At 28.4% G+C, this 18,342-nt stretch overlaps 1 protein-coding gene across 1 annotated transcript; it reads right to left on the reverse strand.

The window, feature by feature from the left end:
• Positions 1–90: 90 nt before the first annotated feature.
• LOC103840830 (co-chaperone protein p23-1) lies at positions 91–1,460 on the reverse strand. Its single transcript, XM_009117354.3, has 6 exons — positions 1,244–1,460; positions 976–1,162; positions 725–887; positions 594–634; positions 431–470; positions 91–337 (listed from the first exon to the last, which is right to left on the reverse strand). The coding sequence occupies exons 1-6, from the start codon at positions 1,246–1,248 to the stop codon at positions 231–233; spliced, it is 543 nt and encodes a 180-aa protein (XP_009115602.1). The 5' UTR covers positions 1,249–1,460; the 3' UTR covers positions 91–230.
• Positions 1,461–18,342: the final 16,882 nt, after the last annotated feature.

An 18,342-nucleotide genomic window follows, 5' to 3' on the forward strand; every position in this document is an offset into this window, starting at 1 on the left:
ATGATGTGATTCAAGCACCATGAGCTTGGAGGAGATGATTGATGGTCTCACACGATCGTCGTATTTCTATCAGTCGCAAGTGTCTTGTTCGTTGTAATTTGATCGTCGTATTAAAGGAGTTGAGGATTTCTAAAGTCTACTAGTTCATTGGAACTATGTCCTTAATTCGTACCATTACAAGCCATTTCAAGCAAAAACAGTATTAGAAAAATCTTAGCATAACATGAAGCTTACTCCTTCTTAACATTCGCTGCTTCTTCATCTTTTTCTCCTTCGATCTTCTTTTCTTTTGTTTCTGCAACAGTCTCACCCTCTCCATCACTATCTTCTTCTGCAACTGCAAGAAGACGCCACAGTTAAGACGAAACTTATTTAACTGCTTGTAACAACAACAGCACGTCGGATCCTATAGATGGTTCAAAAACTTTACCTTCCTCTCCAATCTCGTTAGTGTCTCCCATGTTAAGACCCTAAAAAAAAAGAAAAAGCAACAGCCAACCATTAGTTTCCAATCCAACAAGTAGTATTTTTATTGATTGATACTTAAATGGAAAATAACTTTTCCTAATCAAGAGAGGATTCATTGGGCTTACATTGAAATCAAAATCTCCAAAGTCCATGTCTCCTTCTCCTCCTACCGTTAATAGATCAAAAGAGACAAGTCAGCTAAGTACAGAATGTAACACTATTAGCTCCTCCAACATTAAAGTAATTCATCATTTACCTTTGTCTTCATCGTCTTCGTCTTCATCAACCCATTTATCCCAATCAACTTTCAAGTACAGAGGATGTTTCCCTTCCTGTTTAGTCAACCTGTTCCACCACTTGCTCTCAGCTTTCTTCACCAGGTAAAATACACTCCTCGAGCTCACATTCACTTTGCTCTCCTGCAATTAATAAAACAGAGATACAAAGTCCATAACCGAGTAGTATAACTAGTAAAAGAAGAGAACCAGCATCTCTATCTGCACATACATTCACATCAACACTGTCGAGCAGATCAAGGTCCACCTCGTACAGTGTCTTGCTGGCTCCACTCGTAGCAGAGAAAAATAACTTTCCTTCAGGCTCAAGCTTAAGCTTTACATCTTCAGCGTCTGGCAACTCCACTGTTATGTAAACCCAATCTGACCTTTGCGCCCACTTCACCGTAGGATGTCGACTGCAACTTTGAAACATATATTATTAGGAACCAAAACGTTCACAGAGCATTGAAAATGCCAAGGGCGAATGAATGGAATACCTCATTTTCCGACGATCAACGAGAACAACTCCAGAACAAGAAACAGAGGATTACTCAGAGAAAAAATAAAGGCAAGAGACTGCATATATACAGAGGATCAAGTTCTGTCTCTAGATGCTTCCCCTGTGTTCTAGTCCCTTTGAAAAAATCAAATTTTATAATTTTAACGAACACCATGTGGCTTTTCTCCTTATAGAAACCCACTCTCTATCTCACATTTAATGGGCCTTTGTGCGTGATTTCCATGCAGTCGAAGACTCCTCCTCGCAGGTTCTATCCTATCAGTCGCCTCAATAAGTTTTGTTGGGTGAGCCTATTAACATCTCTCTGCTACTGGTTTTCTAGGGCCCTTTAAAAGGATAGTATTAAAACAAACATGATCACAAGACATCAAATTTTAGTTAAGTGAATTCTCGTGAATTTTGAGATTCCATTATTATTGGTTCTTAGATTTTAAAAATCTTAGTATAATCCATTGTTATTGTTTTAAGAATTTTCAAAATCCATTCAAATCTCTTGTTATTCAAAAAGTTTAGTTATTATTGATTATCTAATTCTAACAAAATCTAGTGTTATTGGGAGATGAATTTATTCATTTTTACTTATAAAACTCAACTTTCAAAATATCATATGTAACCTTGTGATTTTCAAAATCCACGTGATAAAAAACTAGAAAACAAAATAATTATTCTTACCAAATATCTATTGCACTTTTAATCCAGATTATATGTCCAAAACTATAATTCAATACATTTATAAAATTTTACATTTTTAGAATATATAATTATTTTTATAAATAATTATTATTTTGATTATAAATATTAATAATTTTAAAATAATTTTTTTAAAATAGTTTAAAAAAATGAATTTCAAAAAGAAATTTTGAGAGCCAAATCCGGGCTACGCGAACAAACCTGAGTTTAGAAAATATTTTGAAAAAAAAAAATCCAAAATTATAAAAATTATTAAAAAGTTCAAATTTGAAAACATATTTCAAAATTATAAAAGAAACTAATTTATTCTATGTTTTTTATTATTTTATTACTTATATATATAAAGCAAAGGGTAAAATCGTCTTTTGCCTTTTTCATGAATTGTTTTTGTCATTTTTCTCTTTGAATACTCTATTTGTGACAAAAACTTTGAAATGATTATTTAAGAAAAAAAAAATTCAATTTTGTATGTATCACTATTATTTTTTTTTAATTTGAAAGAAAAAATAAATAATAATGCTATATGATTTAGAAAATAAATAAATTGTATATTTACTTTACAAAAAGAATGATAGAAAATAGGTAATACAAATTCATGAAAATCTATGCTAATCCAAAAAGTTATGATCAAATTTTATAAGTCAATGTATATAAATTTTCACAATCCACATAACTTTTAAAATCTATCAATTCTTAAAATTCACCAACTCTATACAAATTCATCTTCCAATAACCTCCTCTCTTATAATTTGATTTATTTTTGTCTTACTTTATTAGGATAAAACCAATTTTAAAATAATCTACAAAAATCTTGCTTAATAAATTTTATTATCTACTATTTTGAAATTAGTGATAATATAAATAATTTGTATCAGATGTCTATGACTCTTTACAAGTAAGCTTAAGTTCTATGGAAGATTATAAGCTAAGTTCTGAAAAATTCACGTAGCCCGGATTTTTTATCACGATGGAATTTTCAGAACTTAAGCTTATAATCTTCCATAGATCTAAAGTCAATCTTTGAAACTTCTGATTTATACCATGGGTGATTTGAATCCGGGGCATAAAAACAATATCCATGTACTTCTGTTAGGCCACCCAACATCATGAGTATGTTTTTCTATTTTTAAATTACAACAAATATGATATGAACAAGAGAAAAAGACTAGGATAGCACTAAACCAAGTTTTTGTTCCCAAAGTAGCACTCAAGGCTCAAAGTCACAAAAATAGGTTTCATTAAAGAGGTAAATATACATTTATACCCCTTGGGTTAATTAATCCAAACCTTACGGTTTAGAGTTAAGGGGTGGGTTTTTGGAATTAGGGTTTAAAATTTTATAAAAAATAAATATTAAAATAAAAAATAAAAATTTTAAAAACAGTTTCAAAAAGTATTTTTAAATTATAAAAAGAAAATTTGAAAAAAAAAATAAAAAAAATTTCAAAAAAAAATTATAAAAATTTCGAATCTGAAAACATATAATCTGAAACTATAAAAAAAATTCTTTTTTTTTTTTATTTTTATTTATTTTTATTTTTATTTATTTTTGTTTATTTATTTAATTTAAACCAAGGGTATTAGGGATATTTTACCCTTTAATGAATGTCATTTTTGTGACTTTCTCCTTCTAGTGCTATTTTTGAGACATAAACTTCAAAAGGTGCTATTATTGACATTTGTCCTATGAACAACTCTTAATTAAATGATATGTCACCCATACACATGTAAAAAGTTTGGATGAATTTTTCATCTAAATGGGTGTAAAAGAGTGTACACTCATTTCAAAGTAGTATGTGGTTGTAAATCAACAAATATTTTGAAATATAGAGAAGTCCATATAATCTGGCAAATAGAAAAGTCCATATTATTGTGCACAATTGATTGATTCGACACACACAAGACTGAAACAATAAAAGTGAAAATTGAAAGAGATGTGTTTCTGGTAGGGGCACTTTGGGAAAGAGAAGAAGGCTGCAGAAGGAAGAAACAGATCTTCAGTGTGATGATTTTAGAGGATGCAACATGGAACGAGAAGAGCCACACGACATGTTAGCAAGTTCACGTTCACGTATAAGTGGTCTCTGCAGTGTTGGGTTGGGTGGAATCTCAGGGCGGTTAGGTCTTTATTGACTGCGACCATTTCTTTTCTTTTTATCGAGTGAAATTGTGAATAATGTAAAGATTCTATTGGAGGCAACAATTGTGTTTTTTTGTTCTTTCCTAATGTGACGGTCATTATATAGTTCGTATATAACGTTTTTTCTGTCTAGTCGTACATAACGTTAATTATCAAACAGGCACGACAATCATGAATGAGATAATATAATATGCATATATATACAATATTTTGTTAGACGATTCAGTGTCCATTTATACTCAAAAATTAGTGTGGATATGGCTCTGGAATCTCTCAGTTATCCAAAAATAAACGAAGTTTACACGTTGATAACGAATCAATATTATATATATATATATATATATATATATATATATATCTTCTTTCTTACTGATTTTTATGAGCATGTGATGGATGGAGATGATGATAAACCCTAAAGCATAAGAAAACACCTATATCAAATAGAGTTTTGATCGGAACATAACCAATATGCATGTGCGGAAACTTTTTATTATAGGAAACAAATTGACATTTTTGTGGTTGTACGATTCCACTTCGTTCTAGTGGTGTCTTGTTGATGCAAGTATGCGGCTTGTAAAACCAACCACAAAGCTCATTTTTTGACTGAAGCTCATGTGCTCTCTAGCTTATAGGAAACCAACCACAAACCAACCACAAAGCTCATGTGCTCTCTATTTCTCAAGTTATTTGTATTGGAGTCAAAACTGTTTTAGGTTTATTAAATATTATATGTTCGCGTTAAATTTTAACATTTTTTTAATCCTAGCATAGATCTCCATACGTCATAATTTAAAGTATATCTAAATGGAAATGCAACGATTTTCAATAGTTTAATATTTAATATGAAAATCATTAATTTTATTTGGTCTTATCCGATTTTAAAGATTAGAACGCACGATTAATATCCACAAACTATTTGGATAAGTTTTCAGTTAATTTTTACTACTTGAATAGAAATAGTAACCATGTATGTAATTCGATTAATTACTTTTTCGCATTGTTCAGTGGTTGATAATGACTTTGTTCTATCCAGTTTAGAAGCCTTTCGAAAATTATAATTCTCAAACCCATTAATATGAGGGTATATGATAATTTTCTTAATACCATTACCACCTTTTTAGTTTAACAAAGAGTAACCAAGTCCTGAATCCAAGACATTTAACTTTGCATATATATTTTTGAGTGACAACAATTTATAATGTTTGAGTGATAACTATTTATAATGTACCAAATAAGAATCATATTTGTCCTAACCAACAAAACGACACAGCAGTATAGTAGTTTATGCTTCCTTCACTTAGAGCTGGATCAACACGAATAAAAAATCAGCAAGTTGATATGTCATACTTAAATTGATGTGTACATAAGCATATATTCGAACTTCAATATGATCAAATAAAAAAACTTCTTTAAAAAACATTAAGGATTGGGTGAGAATGTCTAGCATGAATATAACGAGGAATAATCAAGAAAAGACAAACAATTTACAGTAACAAATCAAATCACGACAGTATGATCCGAAATAGTAATAACTGAAAAGATGGTGAAACGAAACTTATTCTTACCACCATATAAAATCGAACATTGTCGTTATTATTGAAATCTGGAATTTGGATTTTGGACAATGGGCATTTTCTTCTGTTCTTATTCTTTTATGTGGCCAATAATTGAGAATATTGGAATTAGAATTCCACAAACGACGTTATTACAAAATTTTTTTTTTATTATTTGTTAATTATTATTGTCGTTGTTGTGCTTGTTGGGGTGGGTTCGAATCAAACATGAATACCTTTGCCATTATTATTATCATGTTATGCATGGTCATATGTGCTCATCAATATCATCCATGGTCGATCGATCTATATATGTACGTATGCATGTCCAATAGTCACATGTATGCATATATTTGTCTGTGAGATTCATCACATACACATACATGCCATACTAAGACACTCCTAAACAGCACGTTTGTTAACTTTTTTTAGATGGATTTATTGAATAAAAATGATTTTATATAGGGTGTGTGTGTGTGTGTGTGTGGCTTGTAGATACAGATGCATGTAAGGCACTATACCAAACGAGTGTTGATTATTCTCAATCCTGCGGCCAAATTCGTCACGGCATCTTTTGTCGTGAACGTCTGTCTATGTGTGCATCTTTTTCACAGTCACTCGTACGCGCACTTTACCCTTGCGAGTTGCGAATATGATCAATCTGATTAGTAAAAAGAGCATTCAGATTCATATTTACTATATGATTCTTATAGATTTTTATTTATTTTATCCAAATAACTTATTCCTAATAACAATTACACTAGAAGACAATATAGACGATGATTATTAGAAATTGGTATTGGGTTTCATTGTCCAAGAAAACAAAATGTGTTTAAACACGGTATAGATGGTTGTATACACTTATACTCCTAGTACTTCACTATCGATTGATGAGATATTTTCCCGTAACATGTTAGTTTTAGTTTTGTACGTAGGCATATAATTCACCAATAGAGGTTTTTGATGGATATGCTCATGTAATTTAACTGTTGCAGGAACATGTGAATTTTTATATAGCGTGTTGTTTTTCTATGTAGGTATACTATTGCTCAGAGGAATATCCCTCTCATTTAGTTATAAAACTAAATGACACGCCATAGTCAATATTGATGGTTCTTAATCTATGTGAAAGTTATAGAAATCAACTTAAAAACTGGGAGGATATTATGTAGTATCTTAATTTTATGAAATGAACCTTAGTTTTCAATAGTAGATGGTATTGAGATTAGTTGTACCGTTGTACCGCTCTCTTTTTTAGTTTTTATCAAAAATAATTTGATTAGAATTCTATGTAGAACCATTTCTCTCAAGATTATGAATTTTGTTAGCCTATTATCACGATGAAGTAACTATTTAAACATGTGAATTTCTTATAATTAGTTAATCAAGTGGCGGAAAAAGGTTATATCTTTTCGTTGTTCCTAATGTATGACATTGTATATAAATTCGATGCCCATGATGAAAATTCGTTTTTATATATCTTATCTAGCTAGATATTTAGCCATTGCCAGTGTTGTTCAAAAGCGAGTAACTATATGAGTATCATGTGTTTAATCTAATTTATTCCATGAATTATTAATAAAAATTAGAGTAGTGAGATATAAACATATACAAGTGGAAGGTCCTTGTGATTACTGTGAACTCAGTGAAGTTCGAAGTCTATTATGAATTTATGAGTGCACGATATACGATACTTTTTCTGTATGTAACACCCGGCTCGATCGGTATAAACATGGACCGTATATTAGCAAGTGGTGGAGACCGCAGTCCCACTTGGTCCATAAACCGGACAGTGATGATACTCTTATGTTTGTTGTTTTTATTGTTTTCTTCTTCTTTGAGATTTCAAACTAGAATTTGAATACTTTTTATATTCTCTTTGATCGGGAATAATCGGTACCATATTTTATATGTCAACAATACTCCAAAATTATTCTGAAAGCTACTTATGAAATTAATCAAGGATTAAAATATGAAAAAAAAAAATAGAATTGCTCCAAAAAAAAAGGTATGCAACAGCAAAAAAAAAAGACAATAATCTGGAATATATCAAATATACACATATAATTTAATTTTTTTGGTAAGCAGTGGATAATCAAAGTTGTTATTTTCATTAATGACAATCTATTTTTATATATCGATACGTTTTTGGGAATTTCATAGTATTGTTTAAATTTTCTTACTTTAGCTTATTTTAGGTAGCACTGCGTGTTTAACTAGGATATAGCATCAGATTGGCGCATAACACATTTTGCCTACTACGAAAATATTGTGTTACCAACCGATTATACGTCTCCCGGCTAATCTCATAGATGAAATAGTTTAACCAGAAAGGCTTAGTCCAACATGTATTGAACTTGGCCTAAACTCATTTTTTTTTACTTTTCAAACACGCAAATGATTTTTTTTTGGAAGGTTCAAACAAATTCAGAAGAGAGCGGATTCTCGAGATCTTGTTGTCCAACCTTACCAAATTGGTGTGGACTTTAGCTCATACATTTTTTCAAATGAATAATAATAAATCTTTGCTAGCAATTCTTTTCAGTATTTAACTGAAATTCTTTACGACCATAATTCAACTAAACTGTATTTGCAAGTTTACTACTTTACTGACGTCGGCGTGTGATTGAATCGTATATGTAACAAATGGGTTGGGTGGATATCTTTTTGGAGAAACAAAAGTTTGGGTAGGTGATCTACATCATCATCAAATATATAGGGTCGATCAGAAATTATGCCTTTTCAGGAAAAGAACAACGAAAATATTTGGAAAGACTATGGATTCGACTGGTGATCATTCTGGAAACAAAATGAACGAATATAAAAAGAACGTAAAGGGATAAAATTGCTGGAATAAAAAAGAATGATTTTTTCTTCTCAAATTTAACAAAGAATAGTTTTGTTATTTATTTCTCTACAAAAAAGGAATGGTTGGGAATGAGAAGAAGAATATTTTTTTGTGAATGGTGATATATTTTAGGAACGTTAGGGAATACATTATTCTTCGATGTTTTTTGGTCACCATTCATACCCTATTATTAGTTTTTGATTTTGAGGAATAAGACCCTAGGTGATTGATGAAATTGTGTGTCAACCTTCGTTAACAAAAAAAAAAGTGTGTGTCAACCTCATACATGTAACCTTTTTTAACAATCTCAAATAAAAGACATGTAAATTTGATAAATAGTGTAAATACTAAAATATGTGAACTTCTAAAAAATGGGACCAAACTTTTATGCCATTTTTCCTGGCCATGCGCGAGAATATTTGATCATTATTTTGTTAGGTTTAAATCGATTTATAAACTCAGTTACTCAGGTATATTTTAATGGGAGTTAACGATCTGAATATTGGTTTATCTGTACTCGAATTATAAGGTAAACTAGGTTTTGATCTGCACGCCCGTGCGGATGTATTTTGTAAAACAAGATGATGCTATTTACTTTTTATGTCACTATTTAGGGTTAGACAAAAAACTCAAACTCGAAAAATCGAACCGATCCCAATCCGAATAAGTAGTACTAAATCTTTTTCGGAATTGATTAAATATCTGAATTATTCAAAATTTTAGTATTTGAAGAACTGAAACCTAATTCGATCTGAACCGAAGTATTTTGGGTATCCAAAATAGATTTATATACTTATATATATTAATTATTTTTAGATTTAATATATATAAAGACATCCAGAATATATATGATACTTTTAAGTTCGCATAAATACTTGAAAATATATACAAATAATCAAACGTAAATATCTTAAATAGTAAAAAAATACTCAAAACTCCAACAATACGTAAATAATTATTAATTCTCTATCCAAATATTTAAACTAAACCTATTTAAATTGGTTATCCAATTTCGAACCAAATCCTCAAAGATCTGAACTGGACACGAAATCCCAAAAAGACCCGAAAATGAACCCAAACTCCCAACCCTAATCACTATTATATATATATATATATATATATGTCATCATAGGTTACAAAATATGTGTTATCATATAACTAATCATATTTTATACGTACCATCAAATAAGTTTTCTTATAATTAATAATATTTTATACGTACAATCATATAAATAATCACATATATTATATTTTAAAATTTAATGTGAAATATAAAAACCATAATTTAAGTTGGTATTTGAAATTGGCTTTGTATTGTATTTTTATTATGTATATTGAAAACATTTTTATAATAGTTATTGGAAAATATGTTAGTAAAAATCAAATTTTGAATATATATATATTTTTGAATGAATTTTTGATATAAATCAATTTTAAATTATTATTTTGATTTAAATAAATATATATATATATATCAAGTAACAAAGACTCATTCTTTTTTAATATAATGTAATGGACTTTCAAATTTTTAGTAGCATAAGCCCATTATTTTTTTTTCTAACTTACTGATATTCATGTTTCCAAACAGTACTATTTTTTTTTAACTATTATCCATATTGCCAAACATTTCAATGTGTACTTCAACTTTAATATTAACTAGATTTTGACCCGCGCAGGCGCGCGGGTGTATATTTTGAAAAATATGTTGATATTTGTTTTTCATGTAATTATTAGGATTTGGAAAAATGAATCCGAGGAACATAACCGATACCGATCCAAAGATATAGTACCAAACCCAACCATAAATTGATTAAATATTCTAATTATTCAAAATTTTGTTATTTAGAGAACCGAATCTGATCCGAACCGAAGTATTTGGGTATCCGAATTTATCTAAAAATAGATTTATATACTTATATATATTAATTATTTTTAGATTTAACGTATATAAAACATCAAAAATGATACTTTTAAATTGGTTTAAATACTTGAAAATATATATAGATAGTCAAAAGTAAATATCTGAAATAGTTAAAGTATACTCAAATCACCAAAAATACTTAAAATAATTATTGATTTCGTATCCAAAATTTTAAATCAAGCCAATTTATATGTTAAGCTTAAGTATTATGACATATGTTATTCAAATTTATACGTAATATATTATTTTATTTATACATTTTGAGAAATTTAAAATATATAATGATTTAAGACTTTAAAAATAATTTAAATTAGTTATCCAAACCCAAACCAAACCCGCAAAGATCCAAATCGAACTCAAACCAAAATTTAGAAACATTCTAATAAGGCTGAAATCTTTGACCCCGAAAACCCAAAATACAAACCGATCAGAACTAAACCCGTATGGGTATCCAAAAGCCCATCCCTAGTCATTATTATATATCGTATTTTATCATCATATAATTAATCGTATTTTATATGTACCATCATATAAGTAATCATATAATTAATAGTATTTTATACATACCATCATATAAATAATTACATATATTATATTTTTAAAACTTAATATGAAATATGAAAACCATAATTTGAGTTGGTATTTCAAATTGGGTTTTGTATTATATTTTTCTTATATATATTGACAATATTTTTTTATAATGGTTATTGAAAAATAGTTTAGTAAAAATCCATTTTTGAATATATATATATTTTTGAATCAATTTTTGATATAAATCAAATTTGAATTATTATTTTGATTTGAAATATGTATATAAAGTTTAAATTTTGTTTTATGGTTAGTTTAGAAAAAAAAATTTTAGGGAATTAGATTGACCCATTTTGGTATATTTTAAAAGTGGCCTAGATAACTTTCAATTTTAAAAAAAAAACATAAGCCCATTACTTTTTTTCTTAATACTACTATCCTTGTTTTCAAACAAAAATATTTTTTTTTAAAAGACTGCAATCCATGTTTCCAAACACTCCAAATTTTTAAAAGTCCTATTCAAGTCTCCAAACACTCCAATTTTGTACTTGAGTTTTAATAAGATAGATATAGATGTTATGGTCGGTCGAAAGTTCAGTTTAAGTTTGTGTTAGGACTATACACTAGATATTTCATATCTCTTACAAGTTTCTAAGCATACGTGACGAAGTTTCGTCGATATTCAAATCTGTTTGATACACACACATAAACAAAAAATCGCGCATAGATAATGCGGAAACACTTAGTTATTCACTATCTTGATAACGAGTTGACAGTTTTGATAAATCTTTAAAAGATTATAACATATGTGTCGGCAACAAAGTAACCAGAGAGAGAGATGGAGGGTAACTGTAACCGTAAAGAAGAAAGAGTAAGAAAAGTCCAAGGGGTCAGTAGCCTAAGACGGCCGGCCAAAATCAACGTCGGAGATTGCTTCGACCAGATTTTGATCTGGTTGACCCGCGTGAGAGGTTTAATTAATCAAATAATATTAAACAAAAAAATTAACACGCGTAATGATAAAGAAATTTAAGGAACACGGAGTTAATTTTTTTTTTTAATTTATTAAAACCATTGCAAGTGATGATGACCGGTCATATTGTTTCGAAAAAGATTACATCAAAGTGAAACTTTAGCTCAAAGCAAATGAACACAGAGTTAGTTAAGGAGCAGTTGGTAGTAAATGGAGAGACCCCACGAGTTGTGGCCTTCTTCGGCTCGGTCCAGACATAAAACAGCCATGCTGGACCACCTCTAATCAAAAAGCTCGCGACTGTATCTTTCGGTGCGAAGCAGCTCAGCGATGGTATTTGTAACACGTGGCAACCCGCATAACGTATACCCCAAATTTGTTCAAGTCATTCTCCTTTTTTTTTTATGAATGGAAATTTTAGACTATGATTATCCCTGAAACCGACTAAGGGTTTTAAAAAAAAAAATTATTTATCTTTATCTGATGTAAAAATAAAAAATAAATAAAAAAGCATACTAATCGCGGATCGCCACGTGTTGTGAGATCCGCGAACAGTGCAAAGAACTCACCACAATTGGTCCTTATCTTACGCCTTTTGAAACCAATTTTTAAGTTTTTTGTGGGGTCCAGAAGTTAAGAAATCCTTTACTATCTCCCGATATTCATGTTCTTAGTCTAAAGTTCATACATCTCTTTGGGATCAAAATATATTAAGAGAAATTTGGCCATATAATCAGTAGCGGAGCCACATAGATGAAGATGGAGGTCACTGAATCCAACAAAATTTTGAAAATTAGTGTACATTATTAAATTTTAATCTTTATGCCCCCATTCAAAAAAATATTTTGCCCACATATCCCTCTATACATTAAAAGAGAAGTCACTTTAGTGATTTCTGCTGAGGTGACACTCATATAGAGCTTCTCAGGAAAAACGTTATAACTCTATTGGCTGTTTTTTTTGAATTTTTCTTTTTCATTTATTTTAATCAATCGCTTATGTAGACAAGTCCAAAACTATTGTCGATTTCATTAAGCCCATATATAACTAGAGGATAATAATTATCGATTTAGTTTAGCCTTGGGTACCCGTTCGGGTTCGGGTCAGATATTTCGGATTTTCGGGTATTTCGGTATAGAGATGTAGAACCCGTTCGGGTATTTCTGTACTTCGGGTCGGGTTCGGGTATTTTTAGTTTGGATTCGGTTATTTCGGATCTGGTTCGGATATTTAGATTTTAAAAAAAAATTAAAATTTTCATTTCTCAAGTTTCTTATATTTAAAAATATAACTTTCAGTTAACTAATTTTTTATTTTTAATAGATTGAATAGTTAATAGATTTGGACATAATATTTTAAAACTAAAAATGCATTAATTTAGTTATTTTTTTTTAAATTTCGGATGTAACTTTTTGTTAATTTTTTAAATAAAAAACTTGACATGCATTTTAAGTGAGTAGCAAATCATTTTTTTCGTCATTGTATGTATATCATATGAACTTAAAGTATGTGTAGTATCAATATAAATATTTTATATAAAATGAGAGATGTAAACTAGAAATATAAGATTAATTATATATATGTTCGGTTATCTTCGGATATCCATTTGGGTTCGGGTATTATCCGTTCGGGTTCGGGTATCCAATCTCTCCTTATTCAATACCCGTTCGGGTAGTTTGCTACTTCGGTTCGGATTTCAGTTCGAGTTTTTCGGATCGGGTTCGGGTGCCACTTCGGATATCGGGTAAAGTGCCCACCCCTACTAATTAGGTTGTTTGTTTTTAATAACTTATCTTTCTAATATGAATTACTTGCGCAAGTTGAAATCATTAAATATGCAAATAACTTATTGACAAAGTTTGTTTTTAATAACTTACCTTTCTAATATAGATTACTTGCGCAAGTTGAAATCATTAAATATGCAAATCACTTATTCACAATATGGATTGCTTGCGCAAGTTGAAATCATTAAATTTTATCGATTTAGTTTACCCTTGGACAAGATTTAGAATTAAGAAAAATATTAAAAACTTTCCTTATTATTCAAACGGTAAACTTGCGCATGTTGATATCATATTTATTATATTGCTTACAAAATATTTTAATGTTTCTAATTAGGTTGTTTGTTTTTAACAACTTACCTTTCTAATATGGATTACTTGCGCAAGTTAAAATCATATCATATGCAAATCATTTTTTGACAATACACATTTAATATCTTTCTTTAAACGATTTTATTATTTATTGTGCAAAATATTAAAATCATTAATATGAGAATAAATCGACTGTATATATATAGGAGACACTCAAGATCTTAAAATACAAACATTCTCTTTTCATTCTTTAAAGTATTATTCACAAATCTCTCCTCTCATACTATTAAGGTATTACGACAATGCTGCTTGTGTGCTAAGAAAAATGTGTTTAGACGCAAAGACTCCTCATCTTTAGAACCCTGAACTCAACTCTTTGTGTCTTGTCTCCAAAAAGCATGTCTGGTCTATCTTTTCCATGTGTTGAATACTGGTAACGACAATATGGTCTTCGTTTTTTTATATGTAGACCAGGTCGTAAGAGTGATAGTGATACAGAAAACCTTGATTGAACATGATGAGAAGCTTCGCCAAGTTAAAGCAGTTCTTGAAGAGGTTCTTTAGTACTTTCTCTCTCTTTGTTGAATATTGTCCGGGAAAGTATTACATAGTATCATTTAGTAATACTATCTTATATCATTTTTTTTGTTGAATATACTATCTTATAAGTAAGTTAGCATTATGCATTTTTTATTTAATTCACGAGATCATTTTTTCACAGCAGAGAATCTTTTGGAATGGCGCAGGGAGGAAATTTCTCAGGGATATACAGGAAGCTTCAACTGAAGCCGCTGAAGTGGGATGGTGAAGGCGAAGAAGAAAGACCTGTATAGGCCCTTATGATTCTTAAATACGGCGGTGATCTAACTCACGCTGGTAGAAAACATGTGTTTACATAGTCTACCATTTAATTTGTCATTGTTATATATATATATATATATATATATATATATATATATATATATATATATGTTTTCCAAATATGGAAGAATTGTTTAACTTATTGACGTTTAACATCATTTGCCATATAATCTAACGAATATTACAAATAACAATTTATGGAAACTATGCTCGAAATTATTGAAAGACTAATAATGTTTTATTTATTACTTTTAATATTTATAACCTATAAAATAAAATGAACGAAATTTTATATAAGATAATTATAATAGTTTTATTTTCTACTTGATGAACTGTGTTCGGATATAATTATATAATAACTATTTTAAATATTACAAAATCCAAAAATGTTTATTAATATTATTTTTAAATTATTTATCGTTGTTTAAAGAATAAATTTATCATAATTTTAAAATAATTTATAAAATGCTTACAAAATGCAAGGCAAAGTTGCACTTTCAAGAGTTAAGTCGAGATCTGGATTAAAAATCCTAATAACTGGTAAATAAGGAAAGTCGCAGACAAAAATATTGAATGTTGTCTACAAACCAGTTTTTCAGAATATTCCATAGTCACGGTACGTAATTTTAATCTACTTTTTTTTTCAAATACAAATTTTAAAATATATAAAATGTTACAATTATTTATTTTTTGTATTTGTTAGATGAGTTGTGATGAGTTAGGAGACCGATGACGGTATGTCAATTTAGTATTATTTCATGTTCAATAAAATTTAGAAATTTAGAAATCTAAAATAATGTTAACCCTTCAAATTGCTTACAAAATTTATTTAATTTTTTGCAGGTTTCTAATTGAATTTGCTTTCTTTATCGAGAAAGGTACTTCATAATTTATATTATTTATGGATAATATTTTGATTTTTATTATATTCTTTTAATATGTCTACATAAATGTTTGTTTATTATTTATGGAAAAGTAATATTATTCACCTAAAATAAAGAATTACGACACATATACAATACAATTCTAATTAATGATAATATAAAATATGTTACTTCAAAAACTATACATTATTTATTTCATTTTTTGAATGAAAGTATCTTCGTAAACACACAAAATATTTTGTGACGTTGCAATTATACATACACACAATATCTGTCTCTTCATACTGACGTTAATGTGTTCCTTCTCGTGAGGTGCGGATCGAAACGGAACACAAGGTGTGGAACGGTCATGTTCTTATGCCCGCACAGAGTGCGGACCGATCACCTAGTCTTTGTTTAAACTTTAAACCCACTTTAAAATTTAGAAAAAACTATTATATTTAAGCCCACTTAATGTTTATGCCCCGGTAAAATTTTTTTTTACCTCCGCCACTGCATATAACCATAAAAAGAATTAACAAATTAACTATCCTTCCCCATTTTTCTCTTCTTTTTTCTTCCTATATCTCTCTAACCAATGGTCAGTTTTGTAATTTTAGTTTGTTTTTTGTTACTTCACCTATTCACCTATATATTAATGCATCGTGAAATTTTTTAAAATGAGCTTTTCAAATATTCAAATAGTACTATTTTAATAATTAATTATGTAACTAAATTTAACAGTGGAAAGAAAAATGTATTAATCATAAAGAGGATTACTGGCGTGTTAATACTTCACCTTTTTTTAAAATCTCAACCAAAGATTTATATGAAAGATCAATTTTTTTTTCTTTTATATTTTATTATTATTTAATTATTTATAGTAAATATTTTTTTGAAAGATTGCGAATGTAGATGCTATTATAATCTTGATGTTGTATTATACTATAAGATTCTTTTGGCTAAAAATGCAGAATTCAAAAGCTTATAAATTATATACTTTCTACATTTTCATTGGAAGTACCATTTAATATCCGAATGAAATATAATCAACAATAGAAAATACAAATTATCACAAAGCTGATATATAGATATTATTAGGATGGTTGGCTTTCTTTAATTTGTGTATCTTTTTTGTAATATAAATTACCAATTGAGTAATGACGGCTTAATCTAAAGGGAAAAATAATTGTTTCTTCCGATAGTACTTAATTACTTATTTTAAAAATTAGATTCTTTAATGCTTTAGTATTGTTACTTTTTCTTGTATTATTCTTTTGAGCTATGCATGCATGGTGTGATTCTGCCATCTAGAAGACCAAGTTGCCCAACAAACATGTTGATTTAATACAAAAACTATTTGGATACTAGTTAGGATACATAGCCTTAAATACTAATTTGTTTTTTTCCTCCTTTCTGGGTTTCTTTATGTCGTAGACTCGTAGTGTCATATTCTCAATTTCATCAAATTAATACGTTACATTGAAAACCCTTACAAACATAATAAATATATGTTGACATGAGAAAAGATAATAGATATCTTTACTCGCCATTTTTTTTTCTTTTTGACATCCTTTGCTATTATGTACATTTAGAAATCTACAATTATTTGCAAAATGATTTTTTGCATCCAAACTCTTATGTTAAACACTAGATTGACTAAATATATTTTTACCCTTAATGAACAATCAGATAAATTTGTTAATATATTATTAACCATAAATTTAAAACGAAATTCATTAATTTGATAATTAACATTACCTATAAATATTTTATATTATGTTAAGTCTTCAATAAGCTTAATGAATAATTAGATTTGTTAATATATAATTAGACACAAATTTAAAATGAACTTCATTAACTTAATGATTATCATTATATAAAAAAATATACTCCTATGTTATCTAAAAATAATTTTAGATCATAAATATTAAAAAAAATCATATATATAATTTTATGTATACATGAGTGTTTTCAATTTTACTTTTCGTAATAAAATATAGCTTTATTATACTGAAAACTTTGACACATAAATAATTTGATTTTTAATTTATTATTAAAGATTTCAAATGCGTGACCATTTTTTATTTTTATTTTCAAAATAAAAAGTATTTGTATTATGAAGAATGTTTTTGTATATATACAGAATTTGTTGTTTAATTTACTATTAAATATTTTGAATGTATAAGTTAATTGAATTGATAAGATATCTATATATAAATATTTTTAAAATTATTATATAAATTTTTAAAAGCTAGATCAATCCTTATATATATTGTATATAATTATGTATACTTTTAGAATTTATTTTACGCATTAAAATATTTATGTTATGATGAAAATTTTGTATATAAAATGTGTTTATTATTAATTTTATTATTTAATATTTGTAATGTATGAAAATAATATATTTGAATAATATTTGAATTGATAATGTATCTATTTATAAATATTTGTAAAATTATTATGTTTGCACGTGCCGACTATACATGGGTCATCGAACCCACTTACATTTGTTACATGGCTGAACGAACCATATATGTTGATCCATATAGTTAAAAGTTAATGTCGGTTAATAAGTCCATAAGAAATCTTAAGGTGTTAAG

Source organism: Brassica rapa, chromosome A09, assembly GCF_000309985.2.
Source record: "Brassica rapa cultivar Chiifu-401-42 chromosome A09, CAAS_Brap_v3.01, whole genome shotgun sequence".
In the NCBI taxonomy this organism is placed as follows: Eukaryota; Viridiplantae; Streptophyta; class Magnoliopsida; order Brassicales; family Brassicaceae; genus Brassica; species Brassica rapa.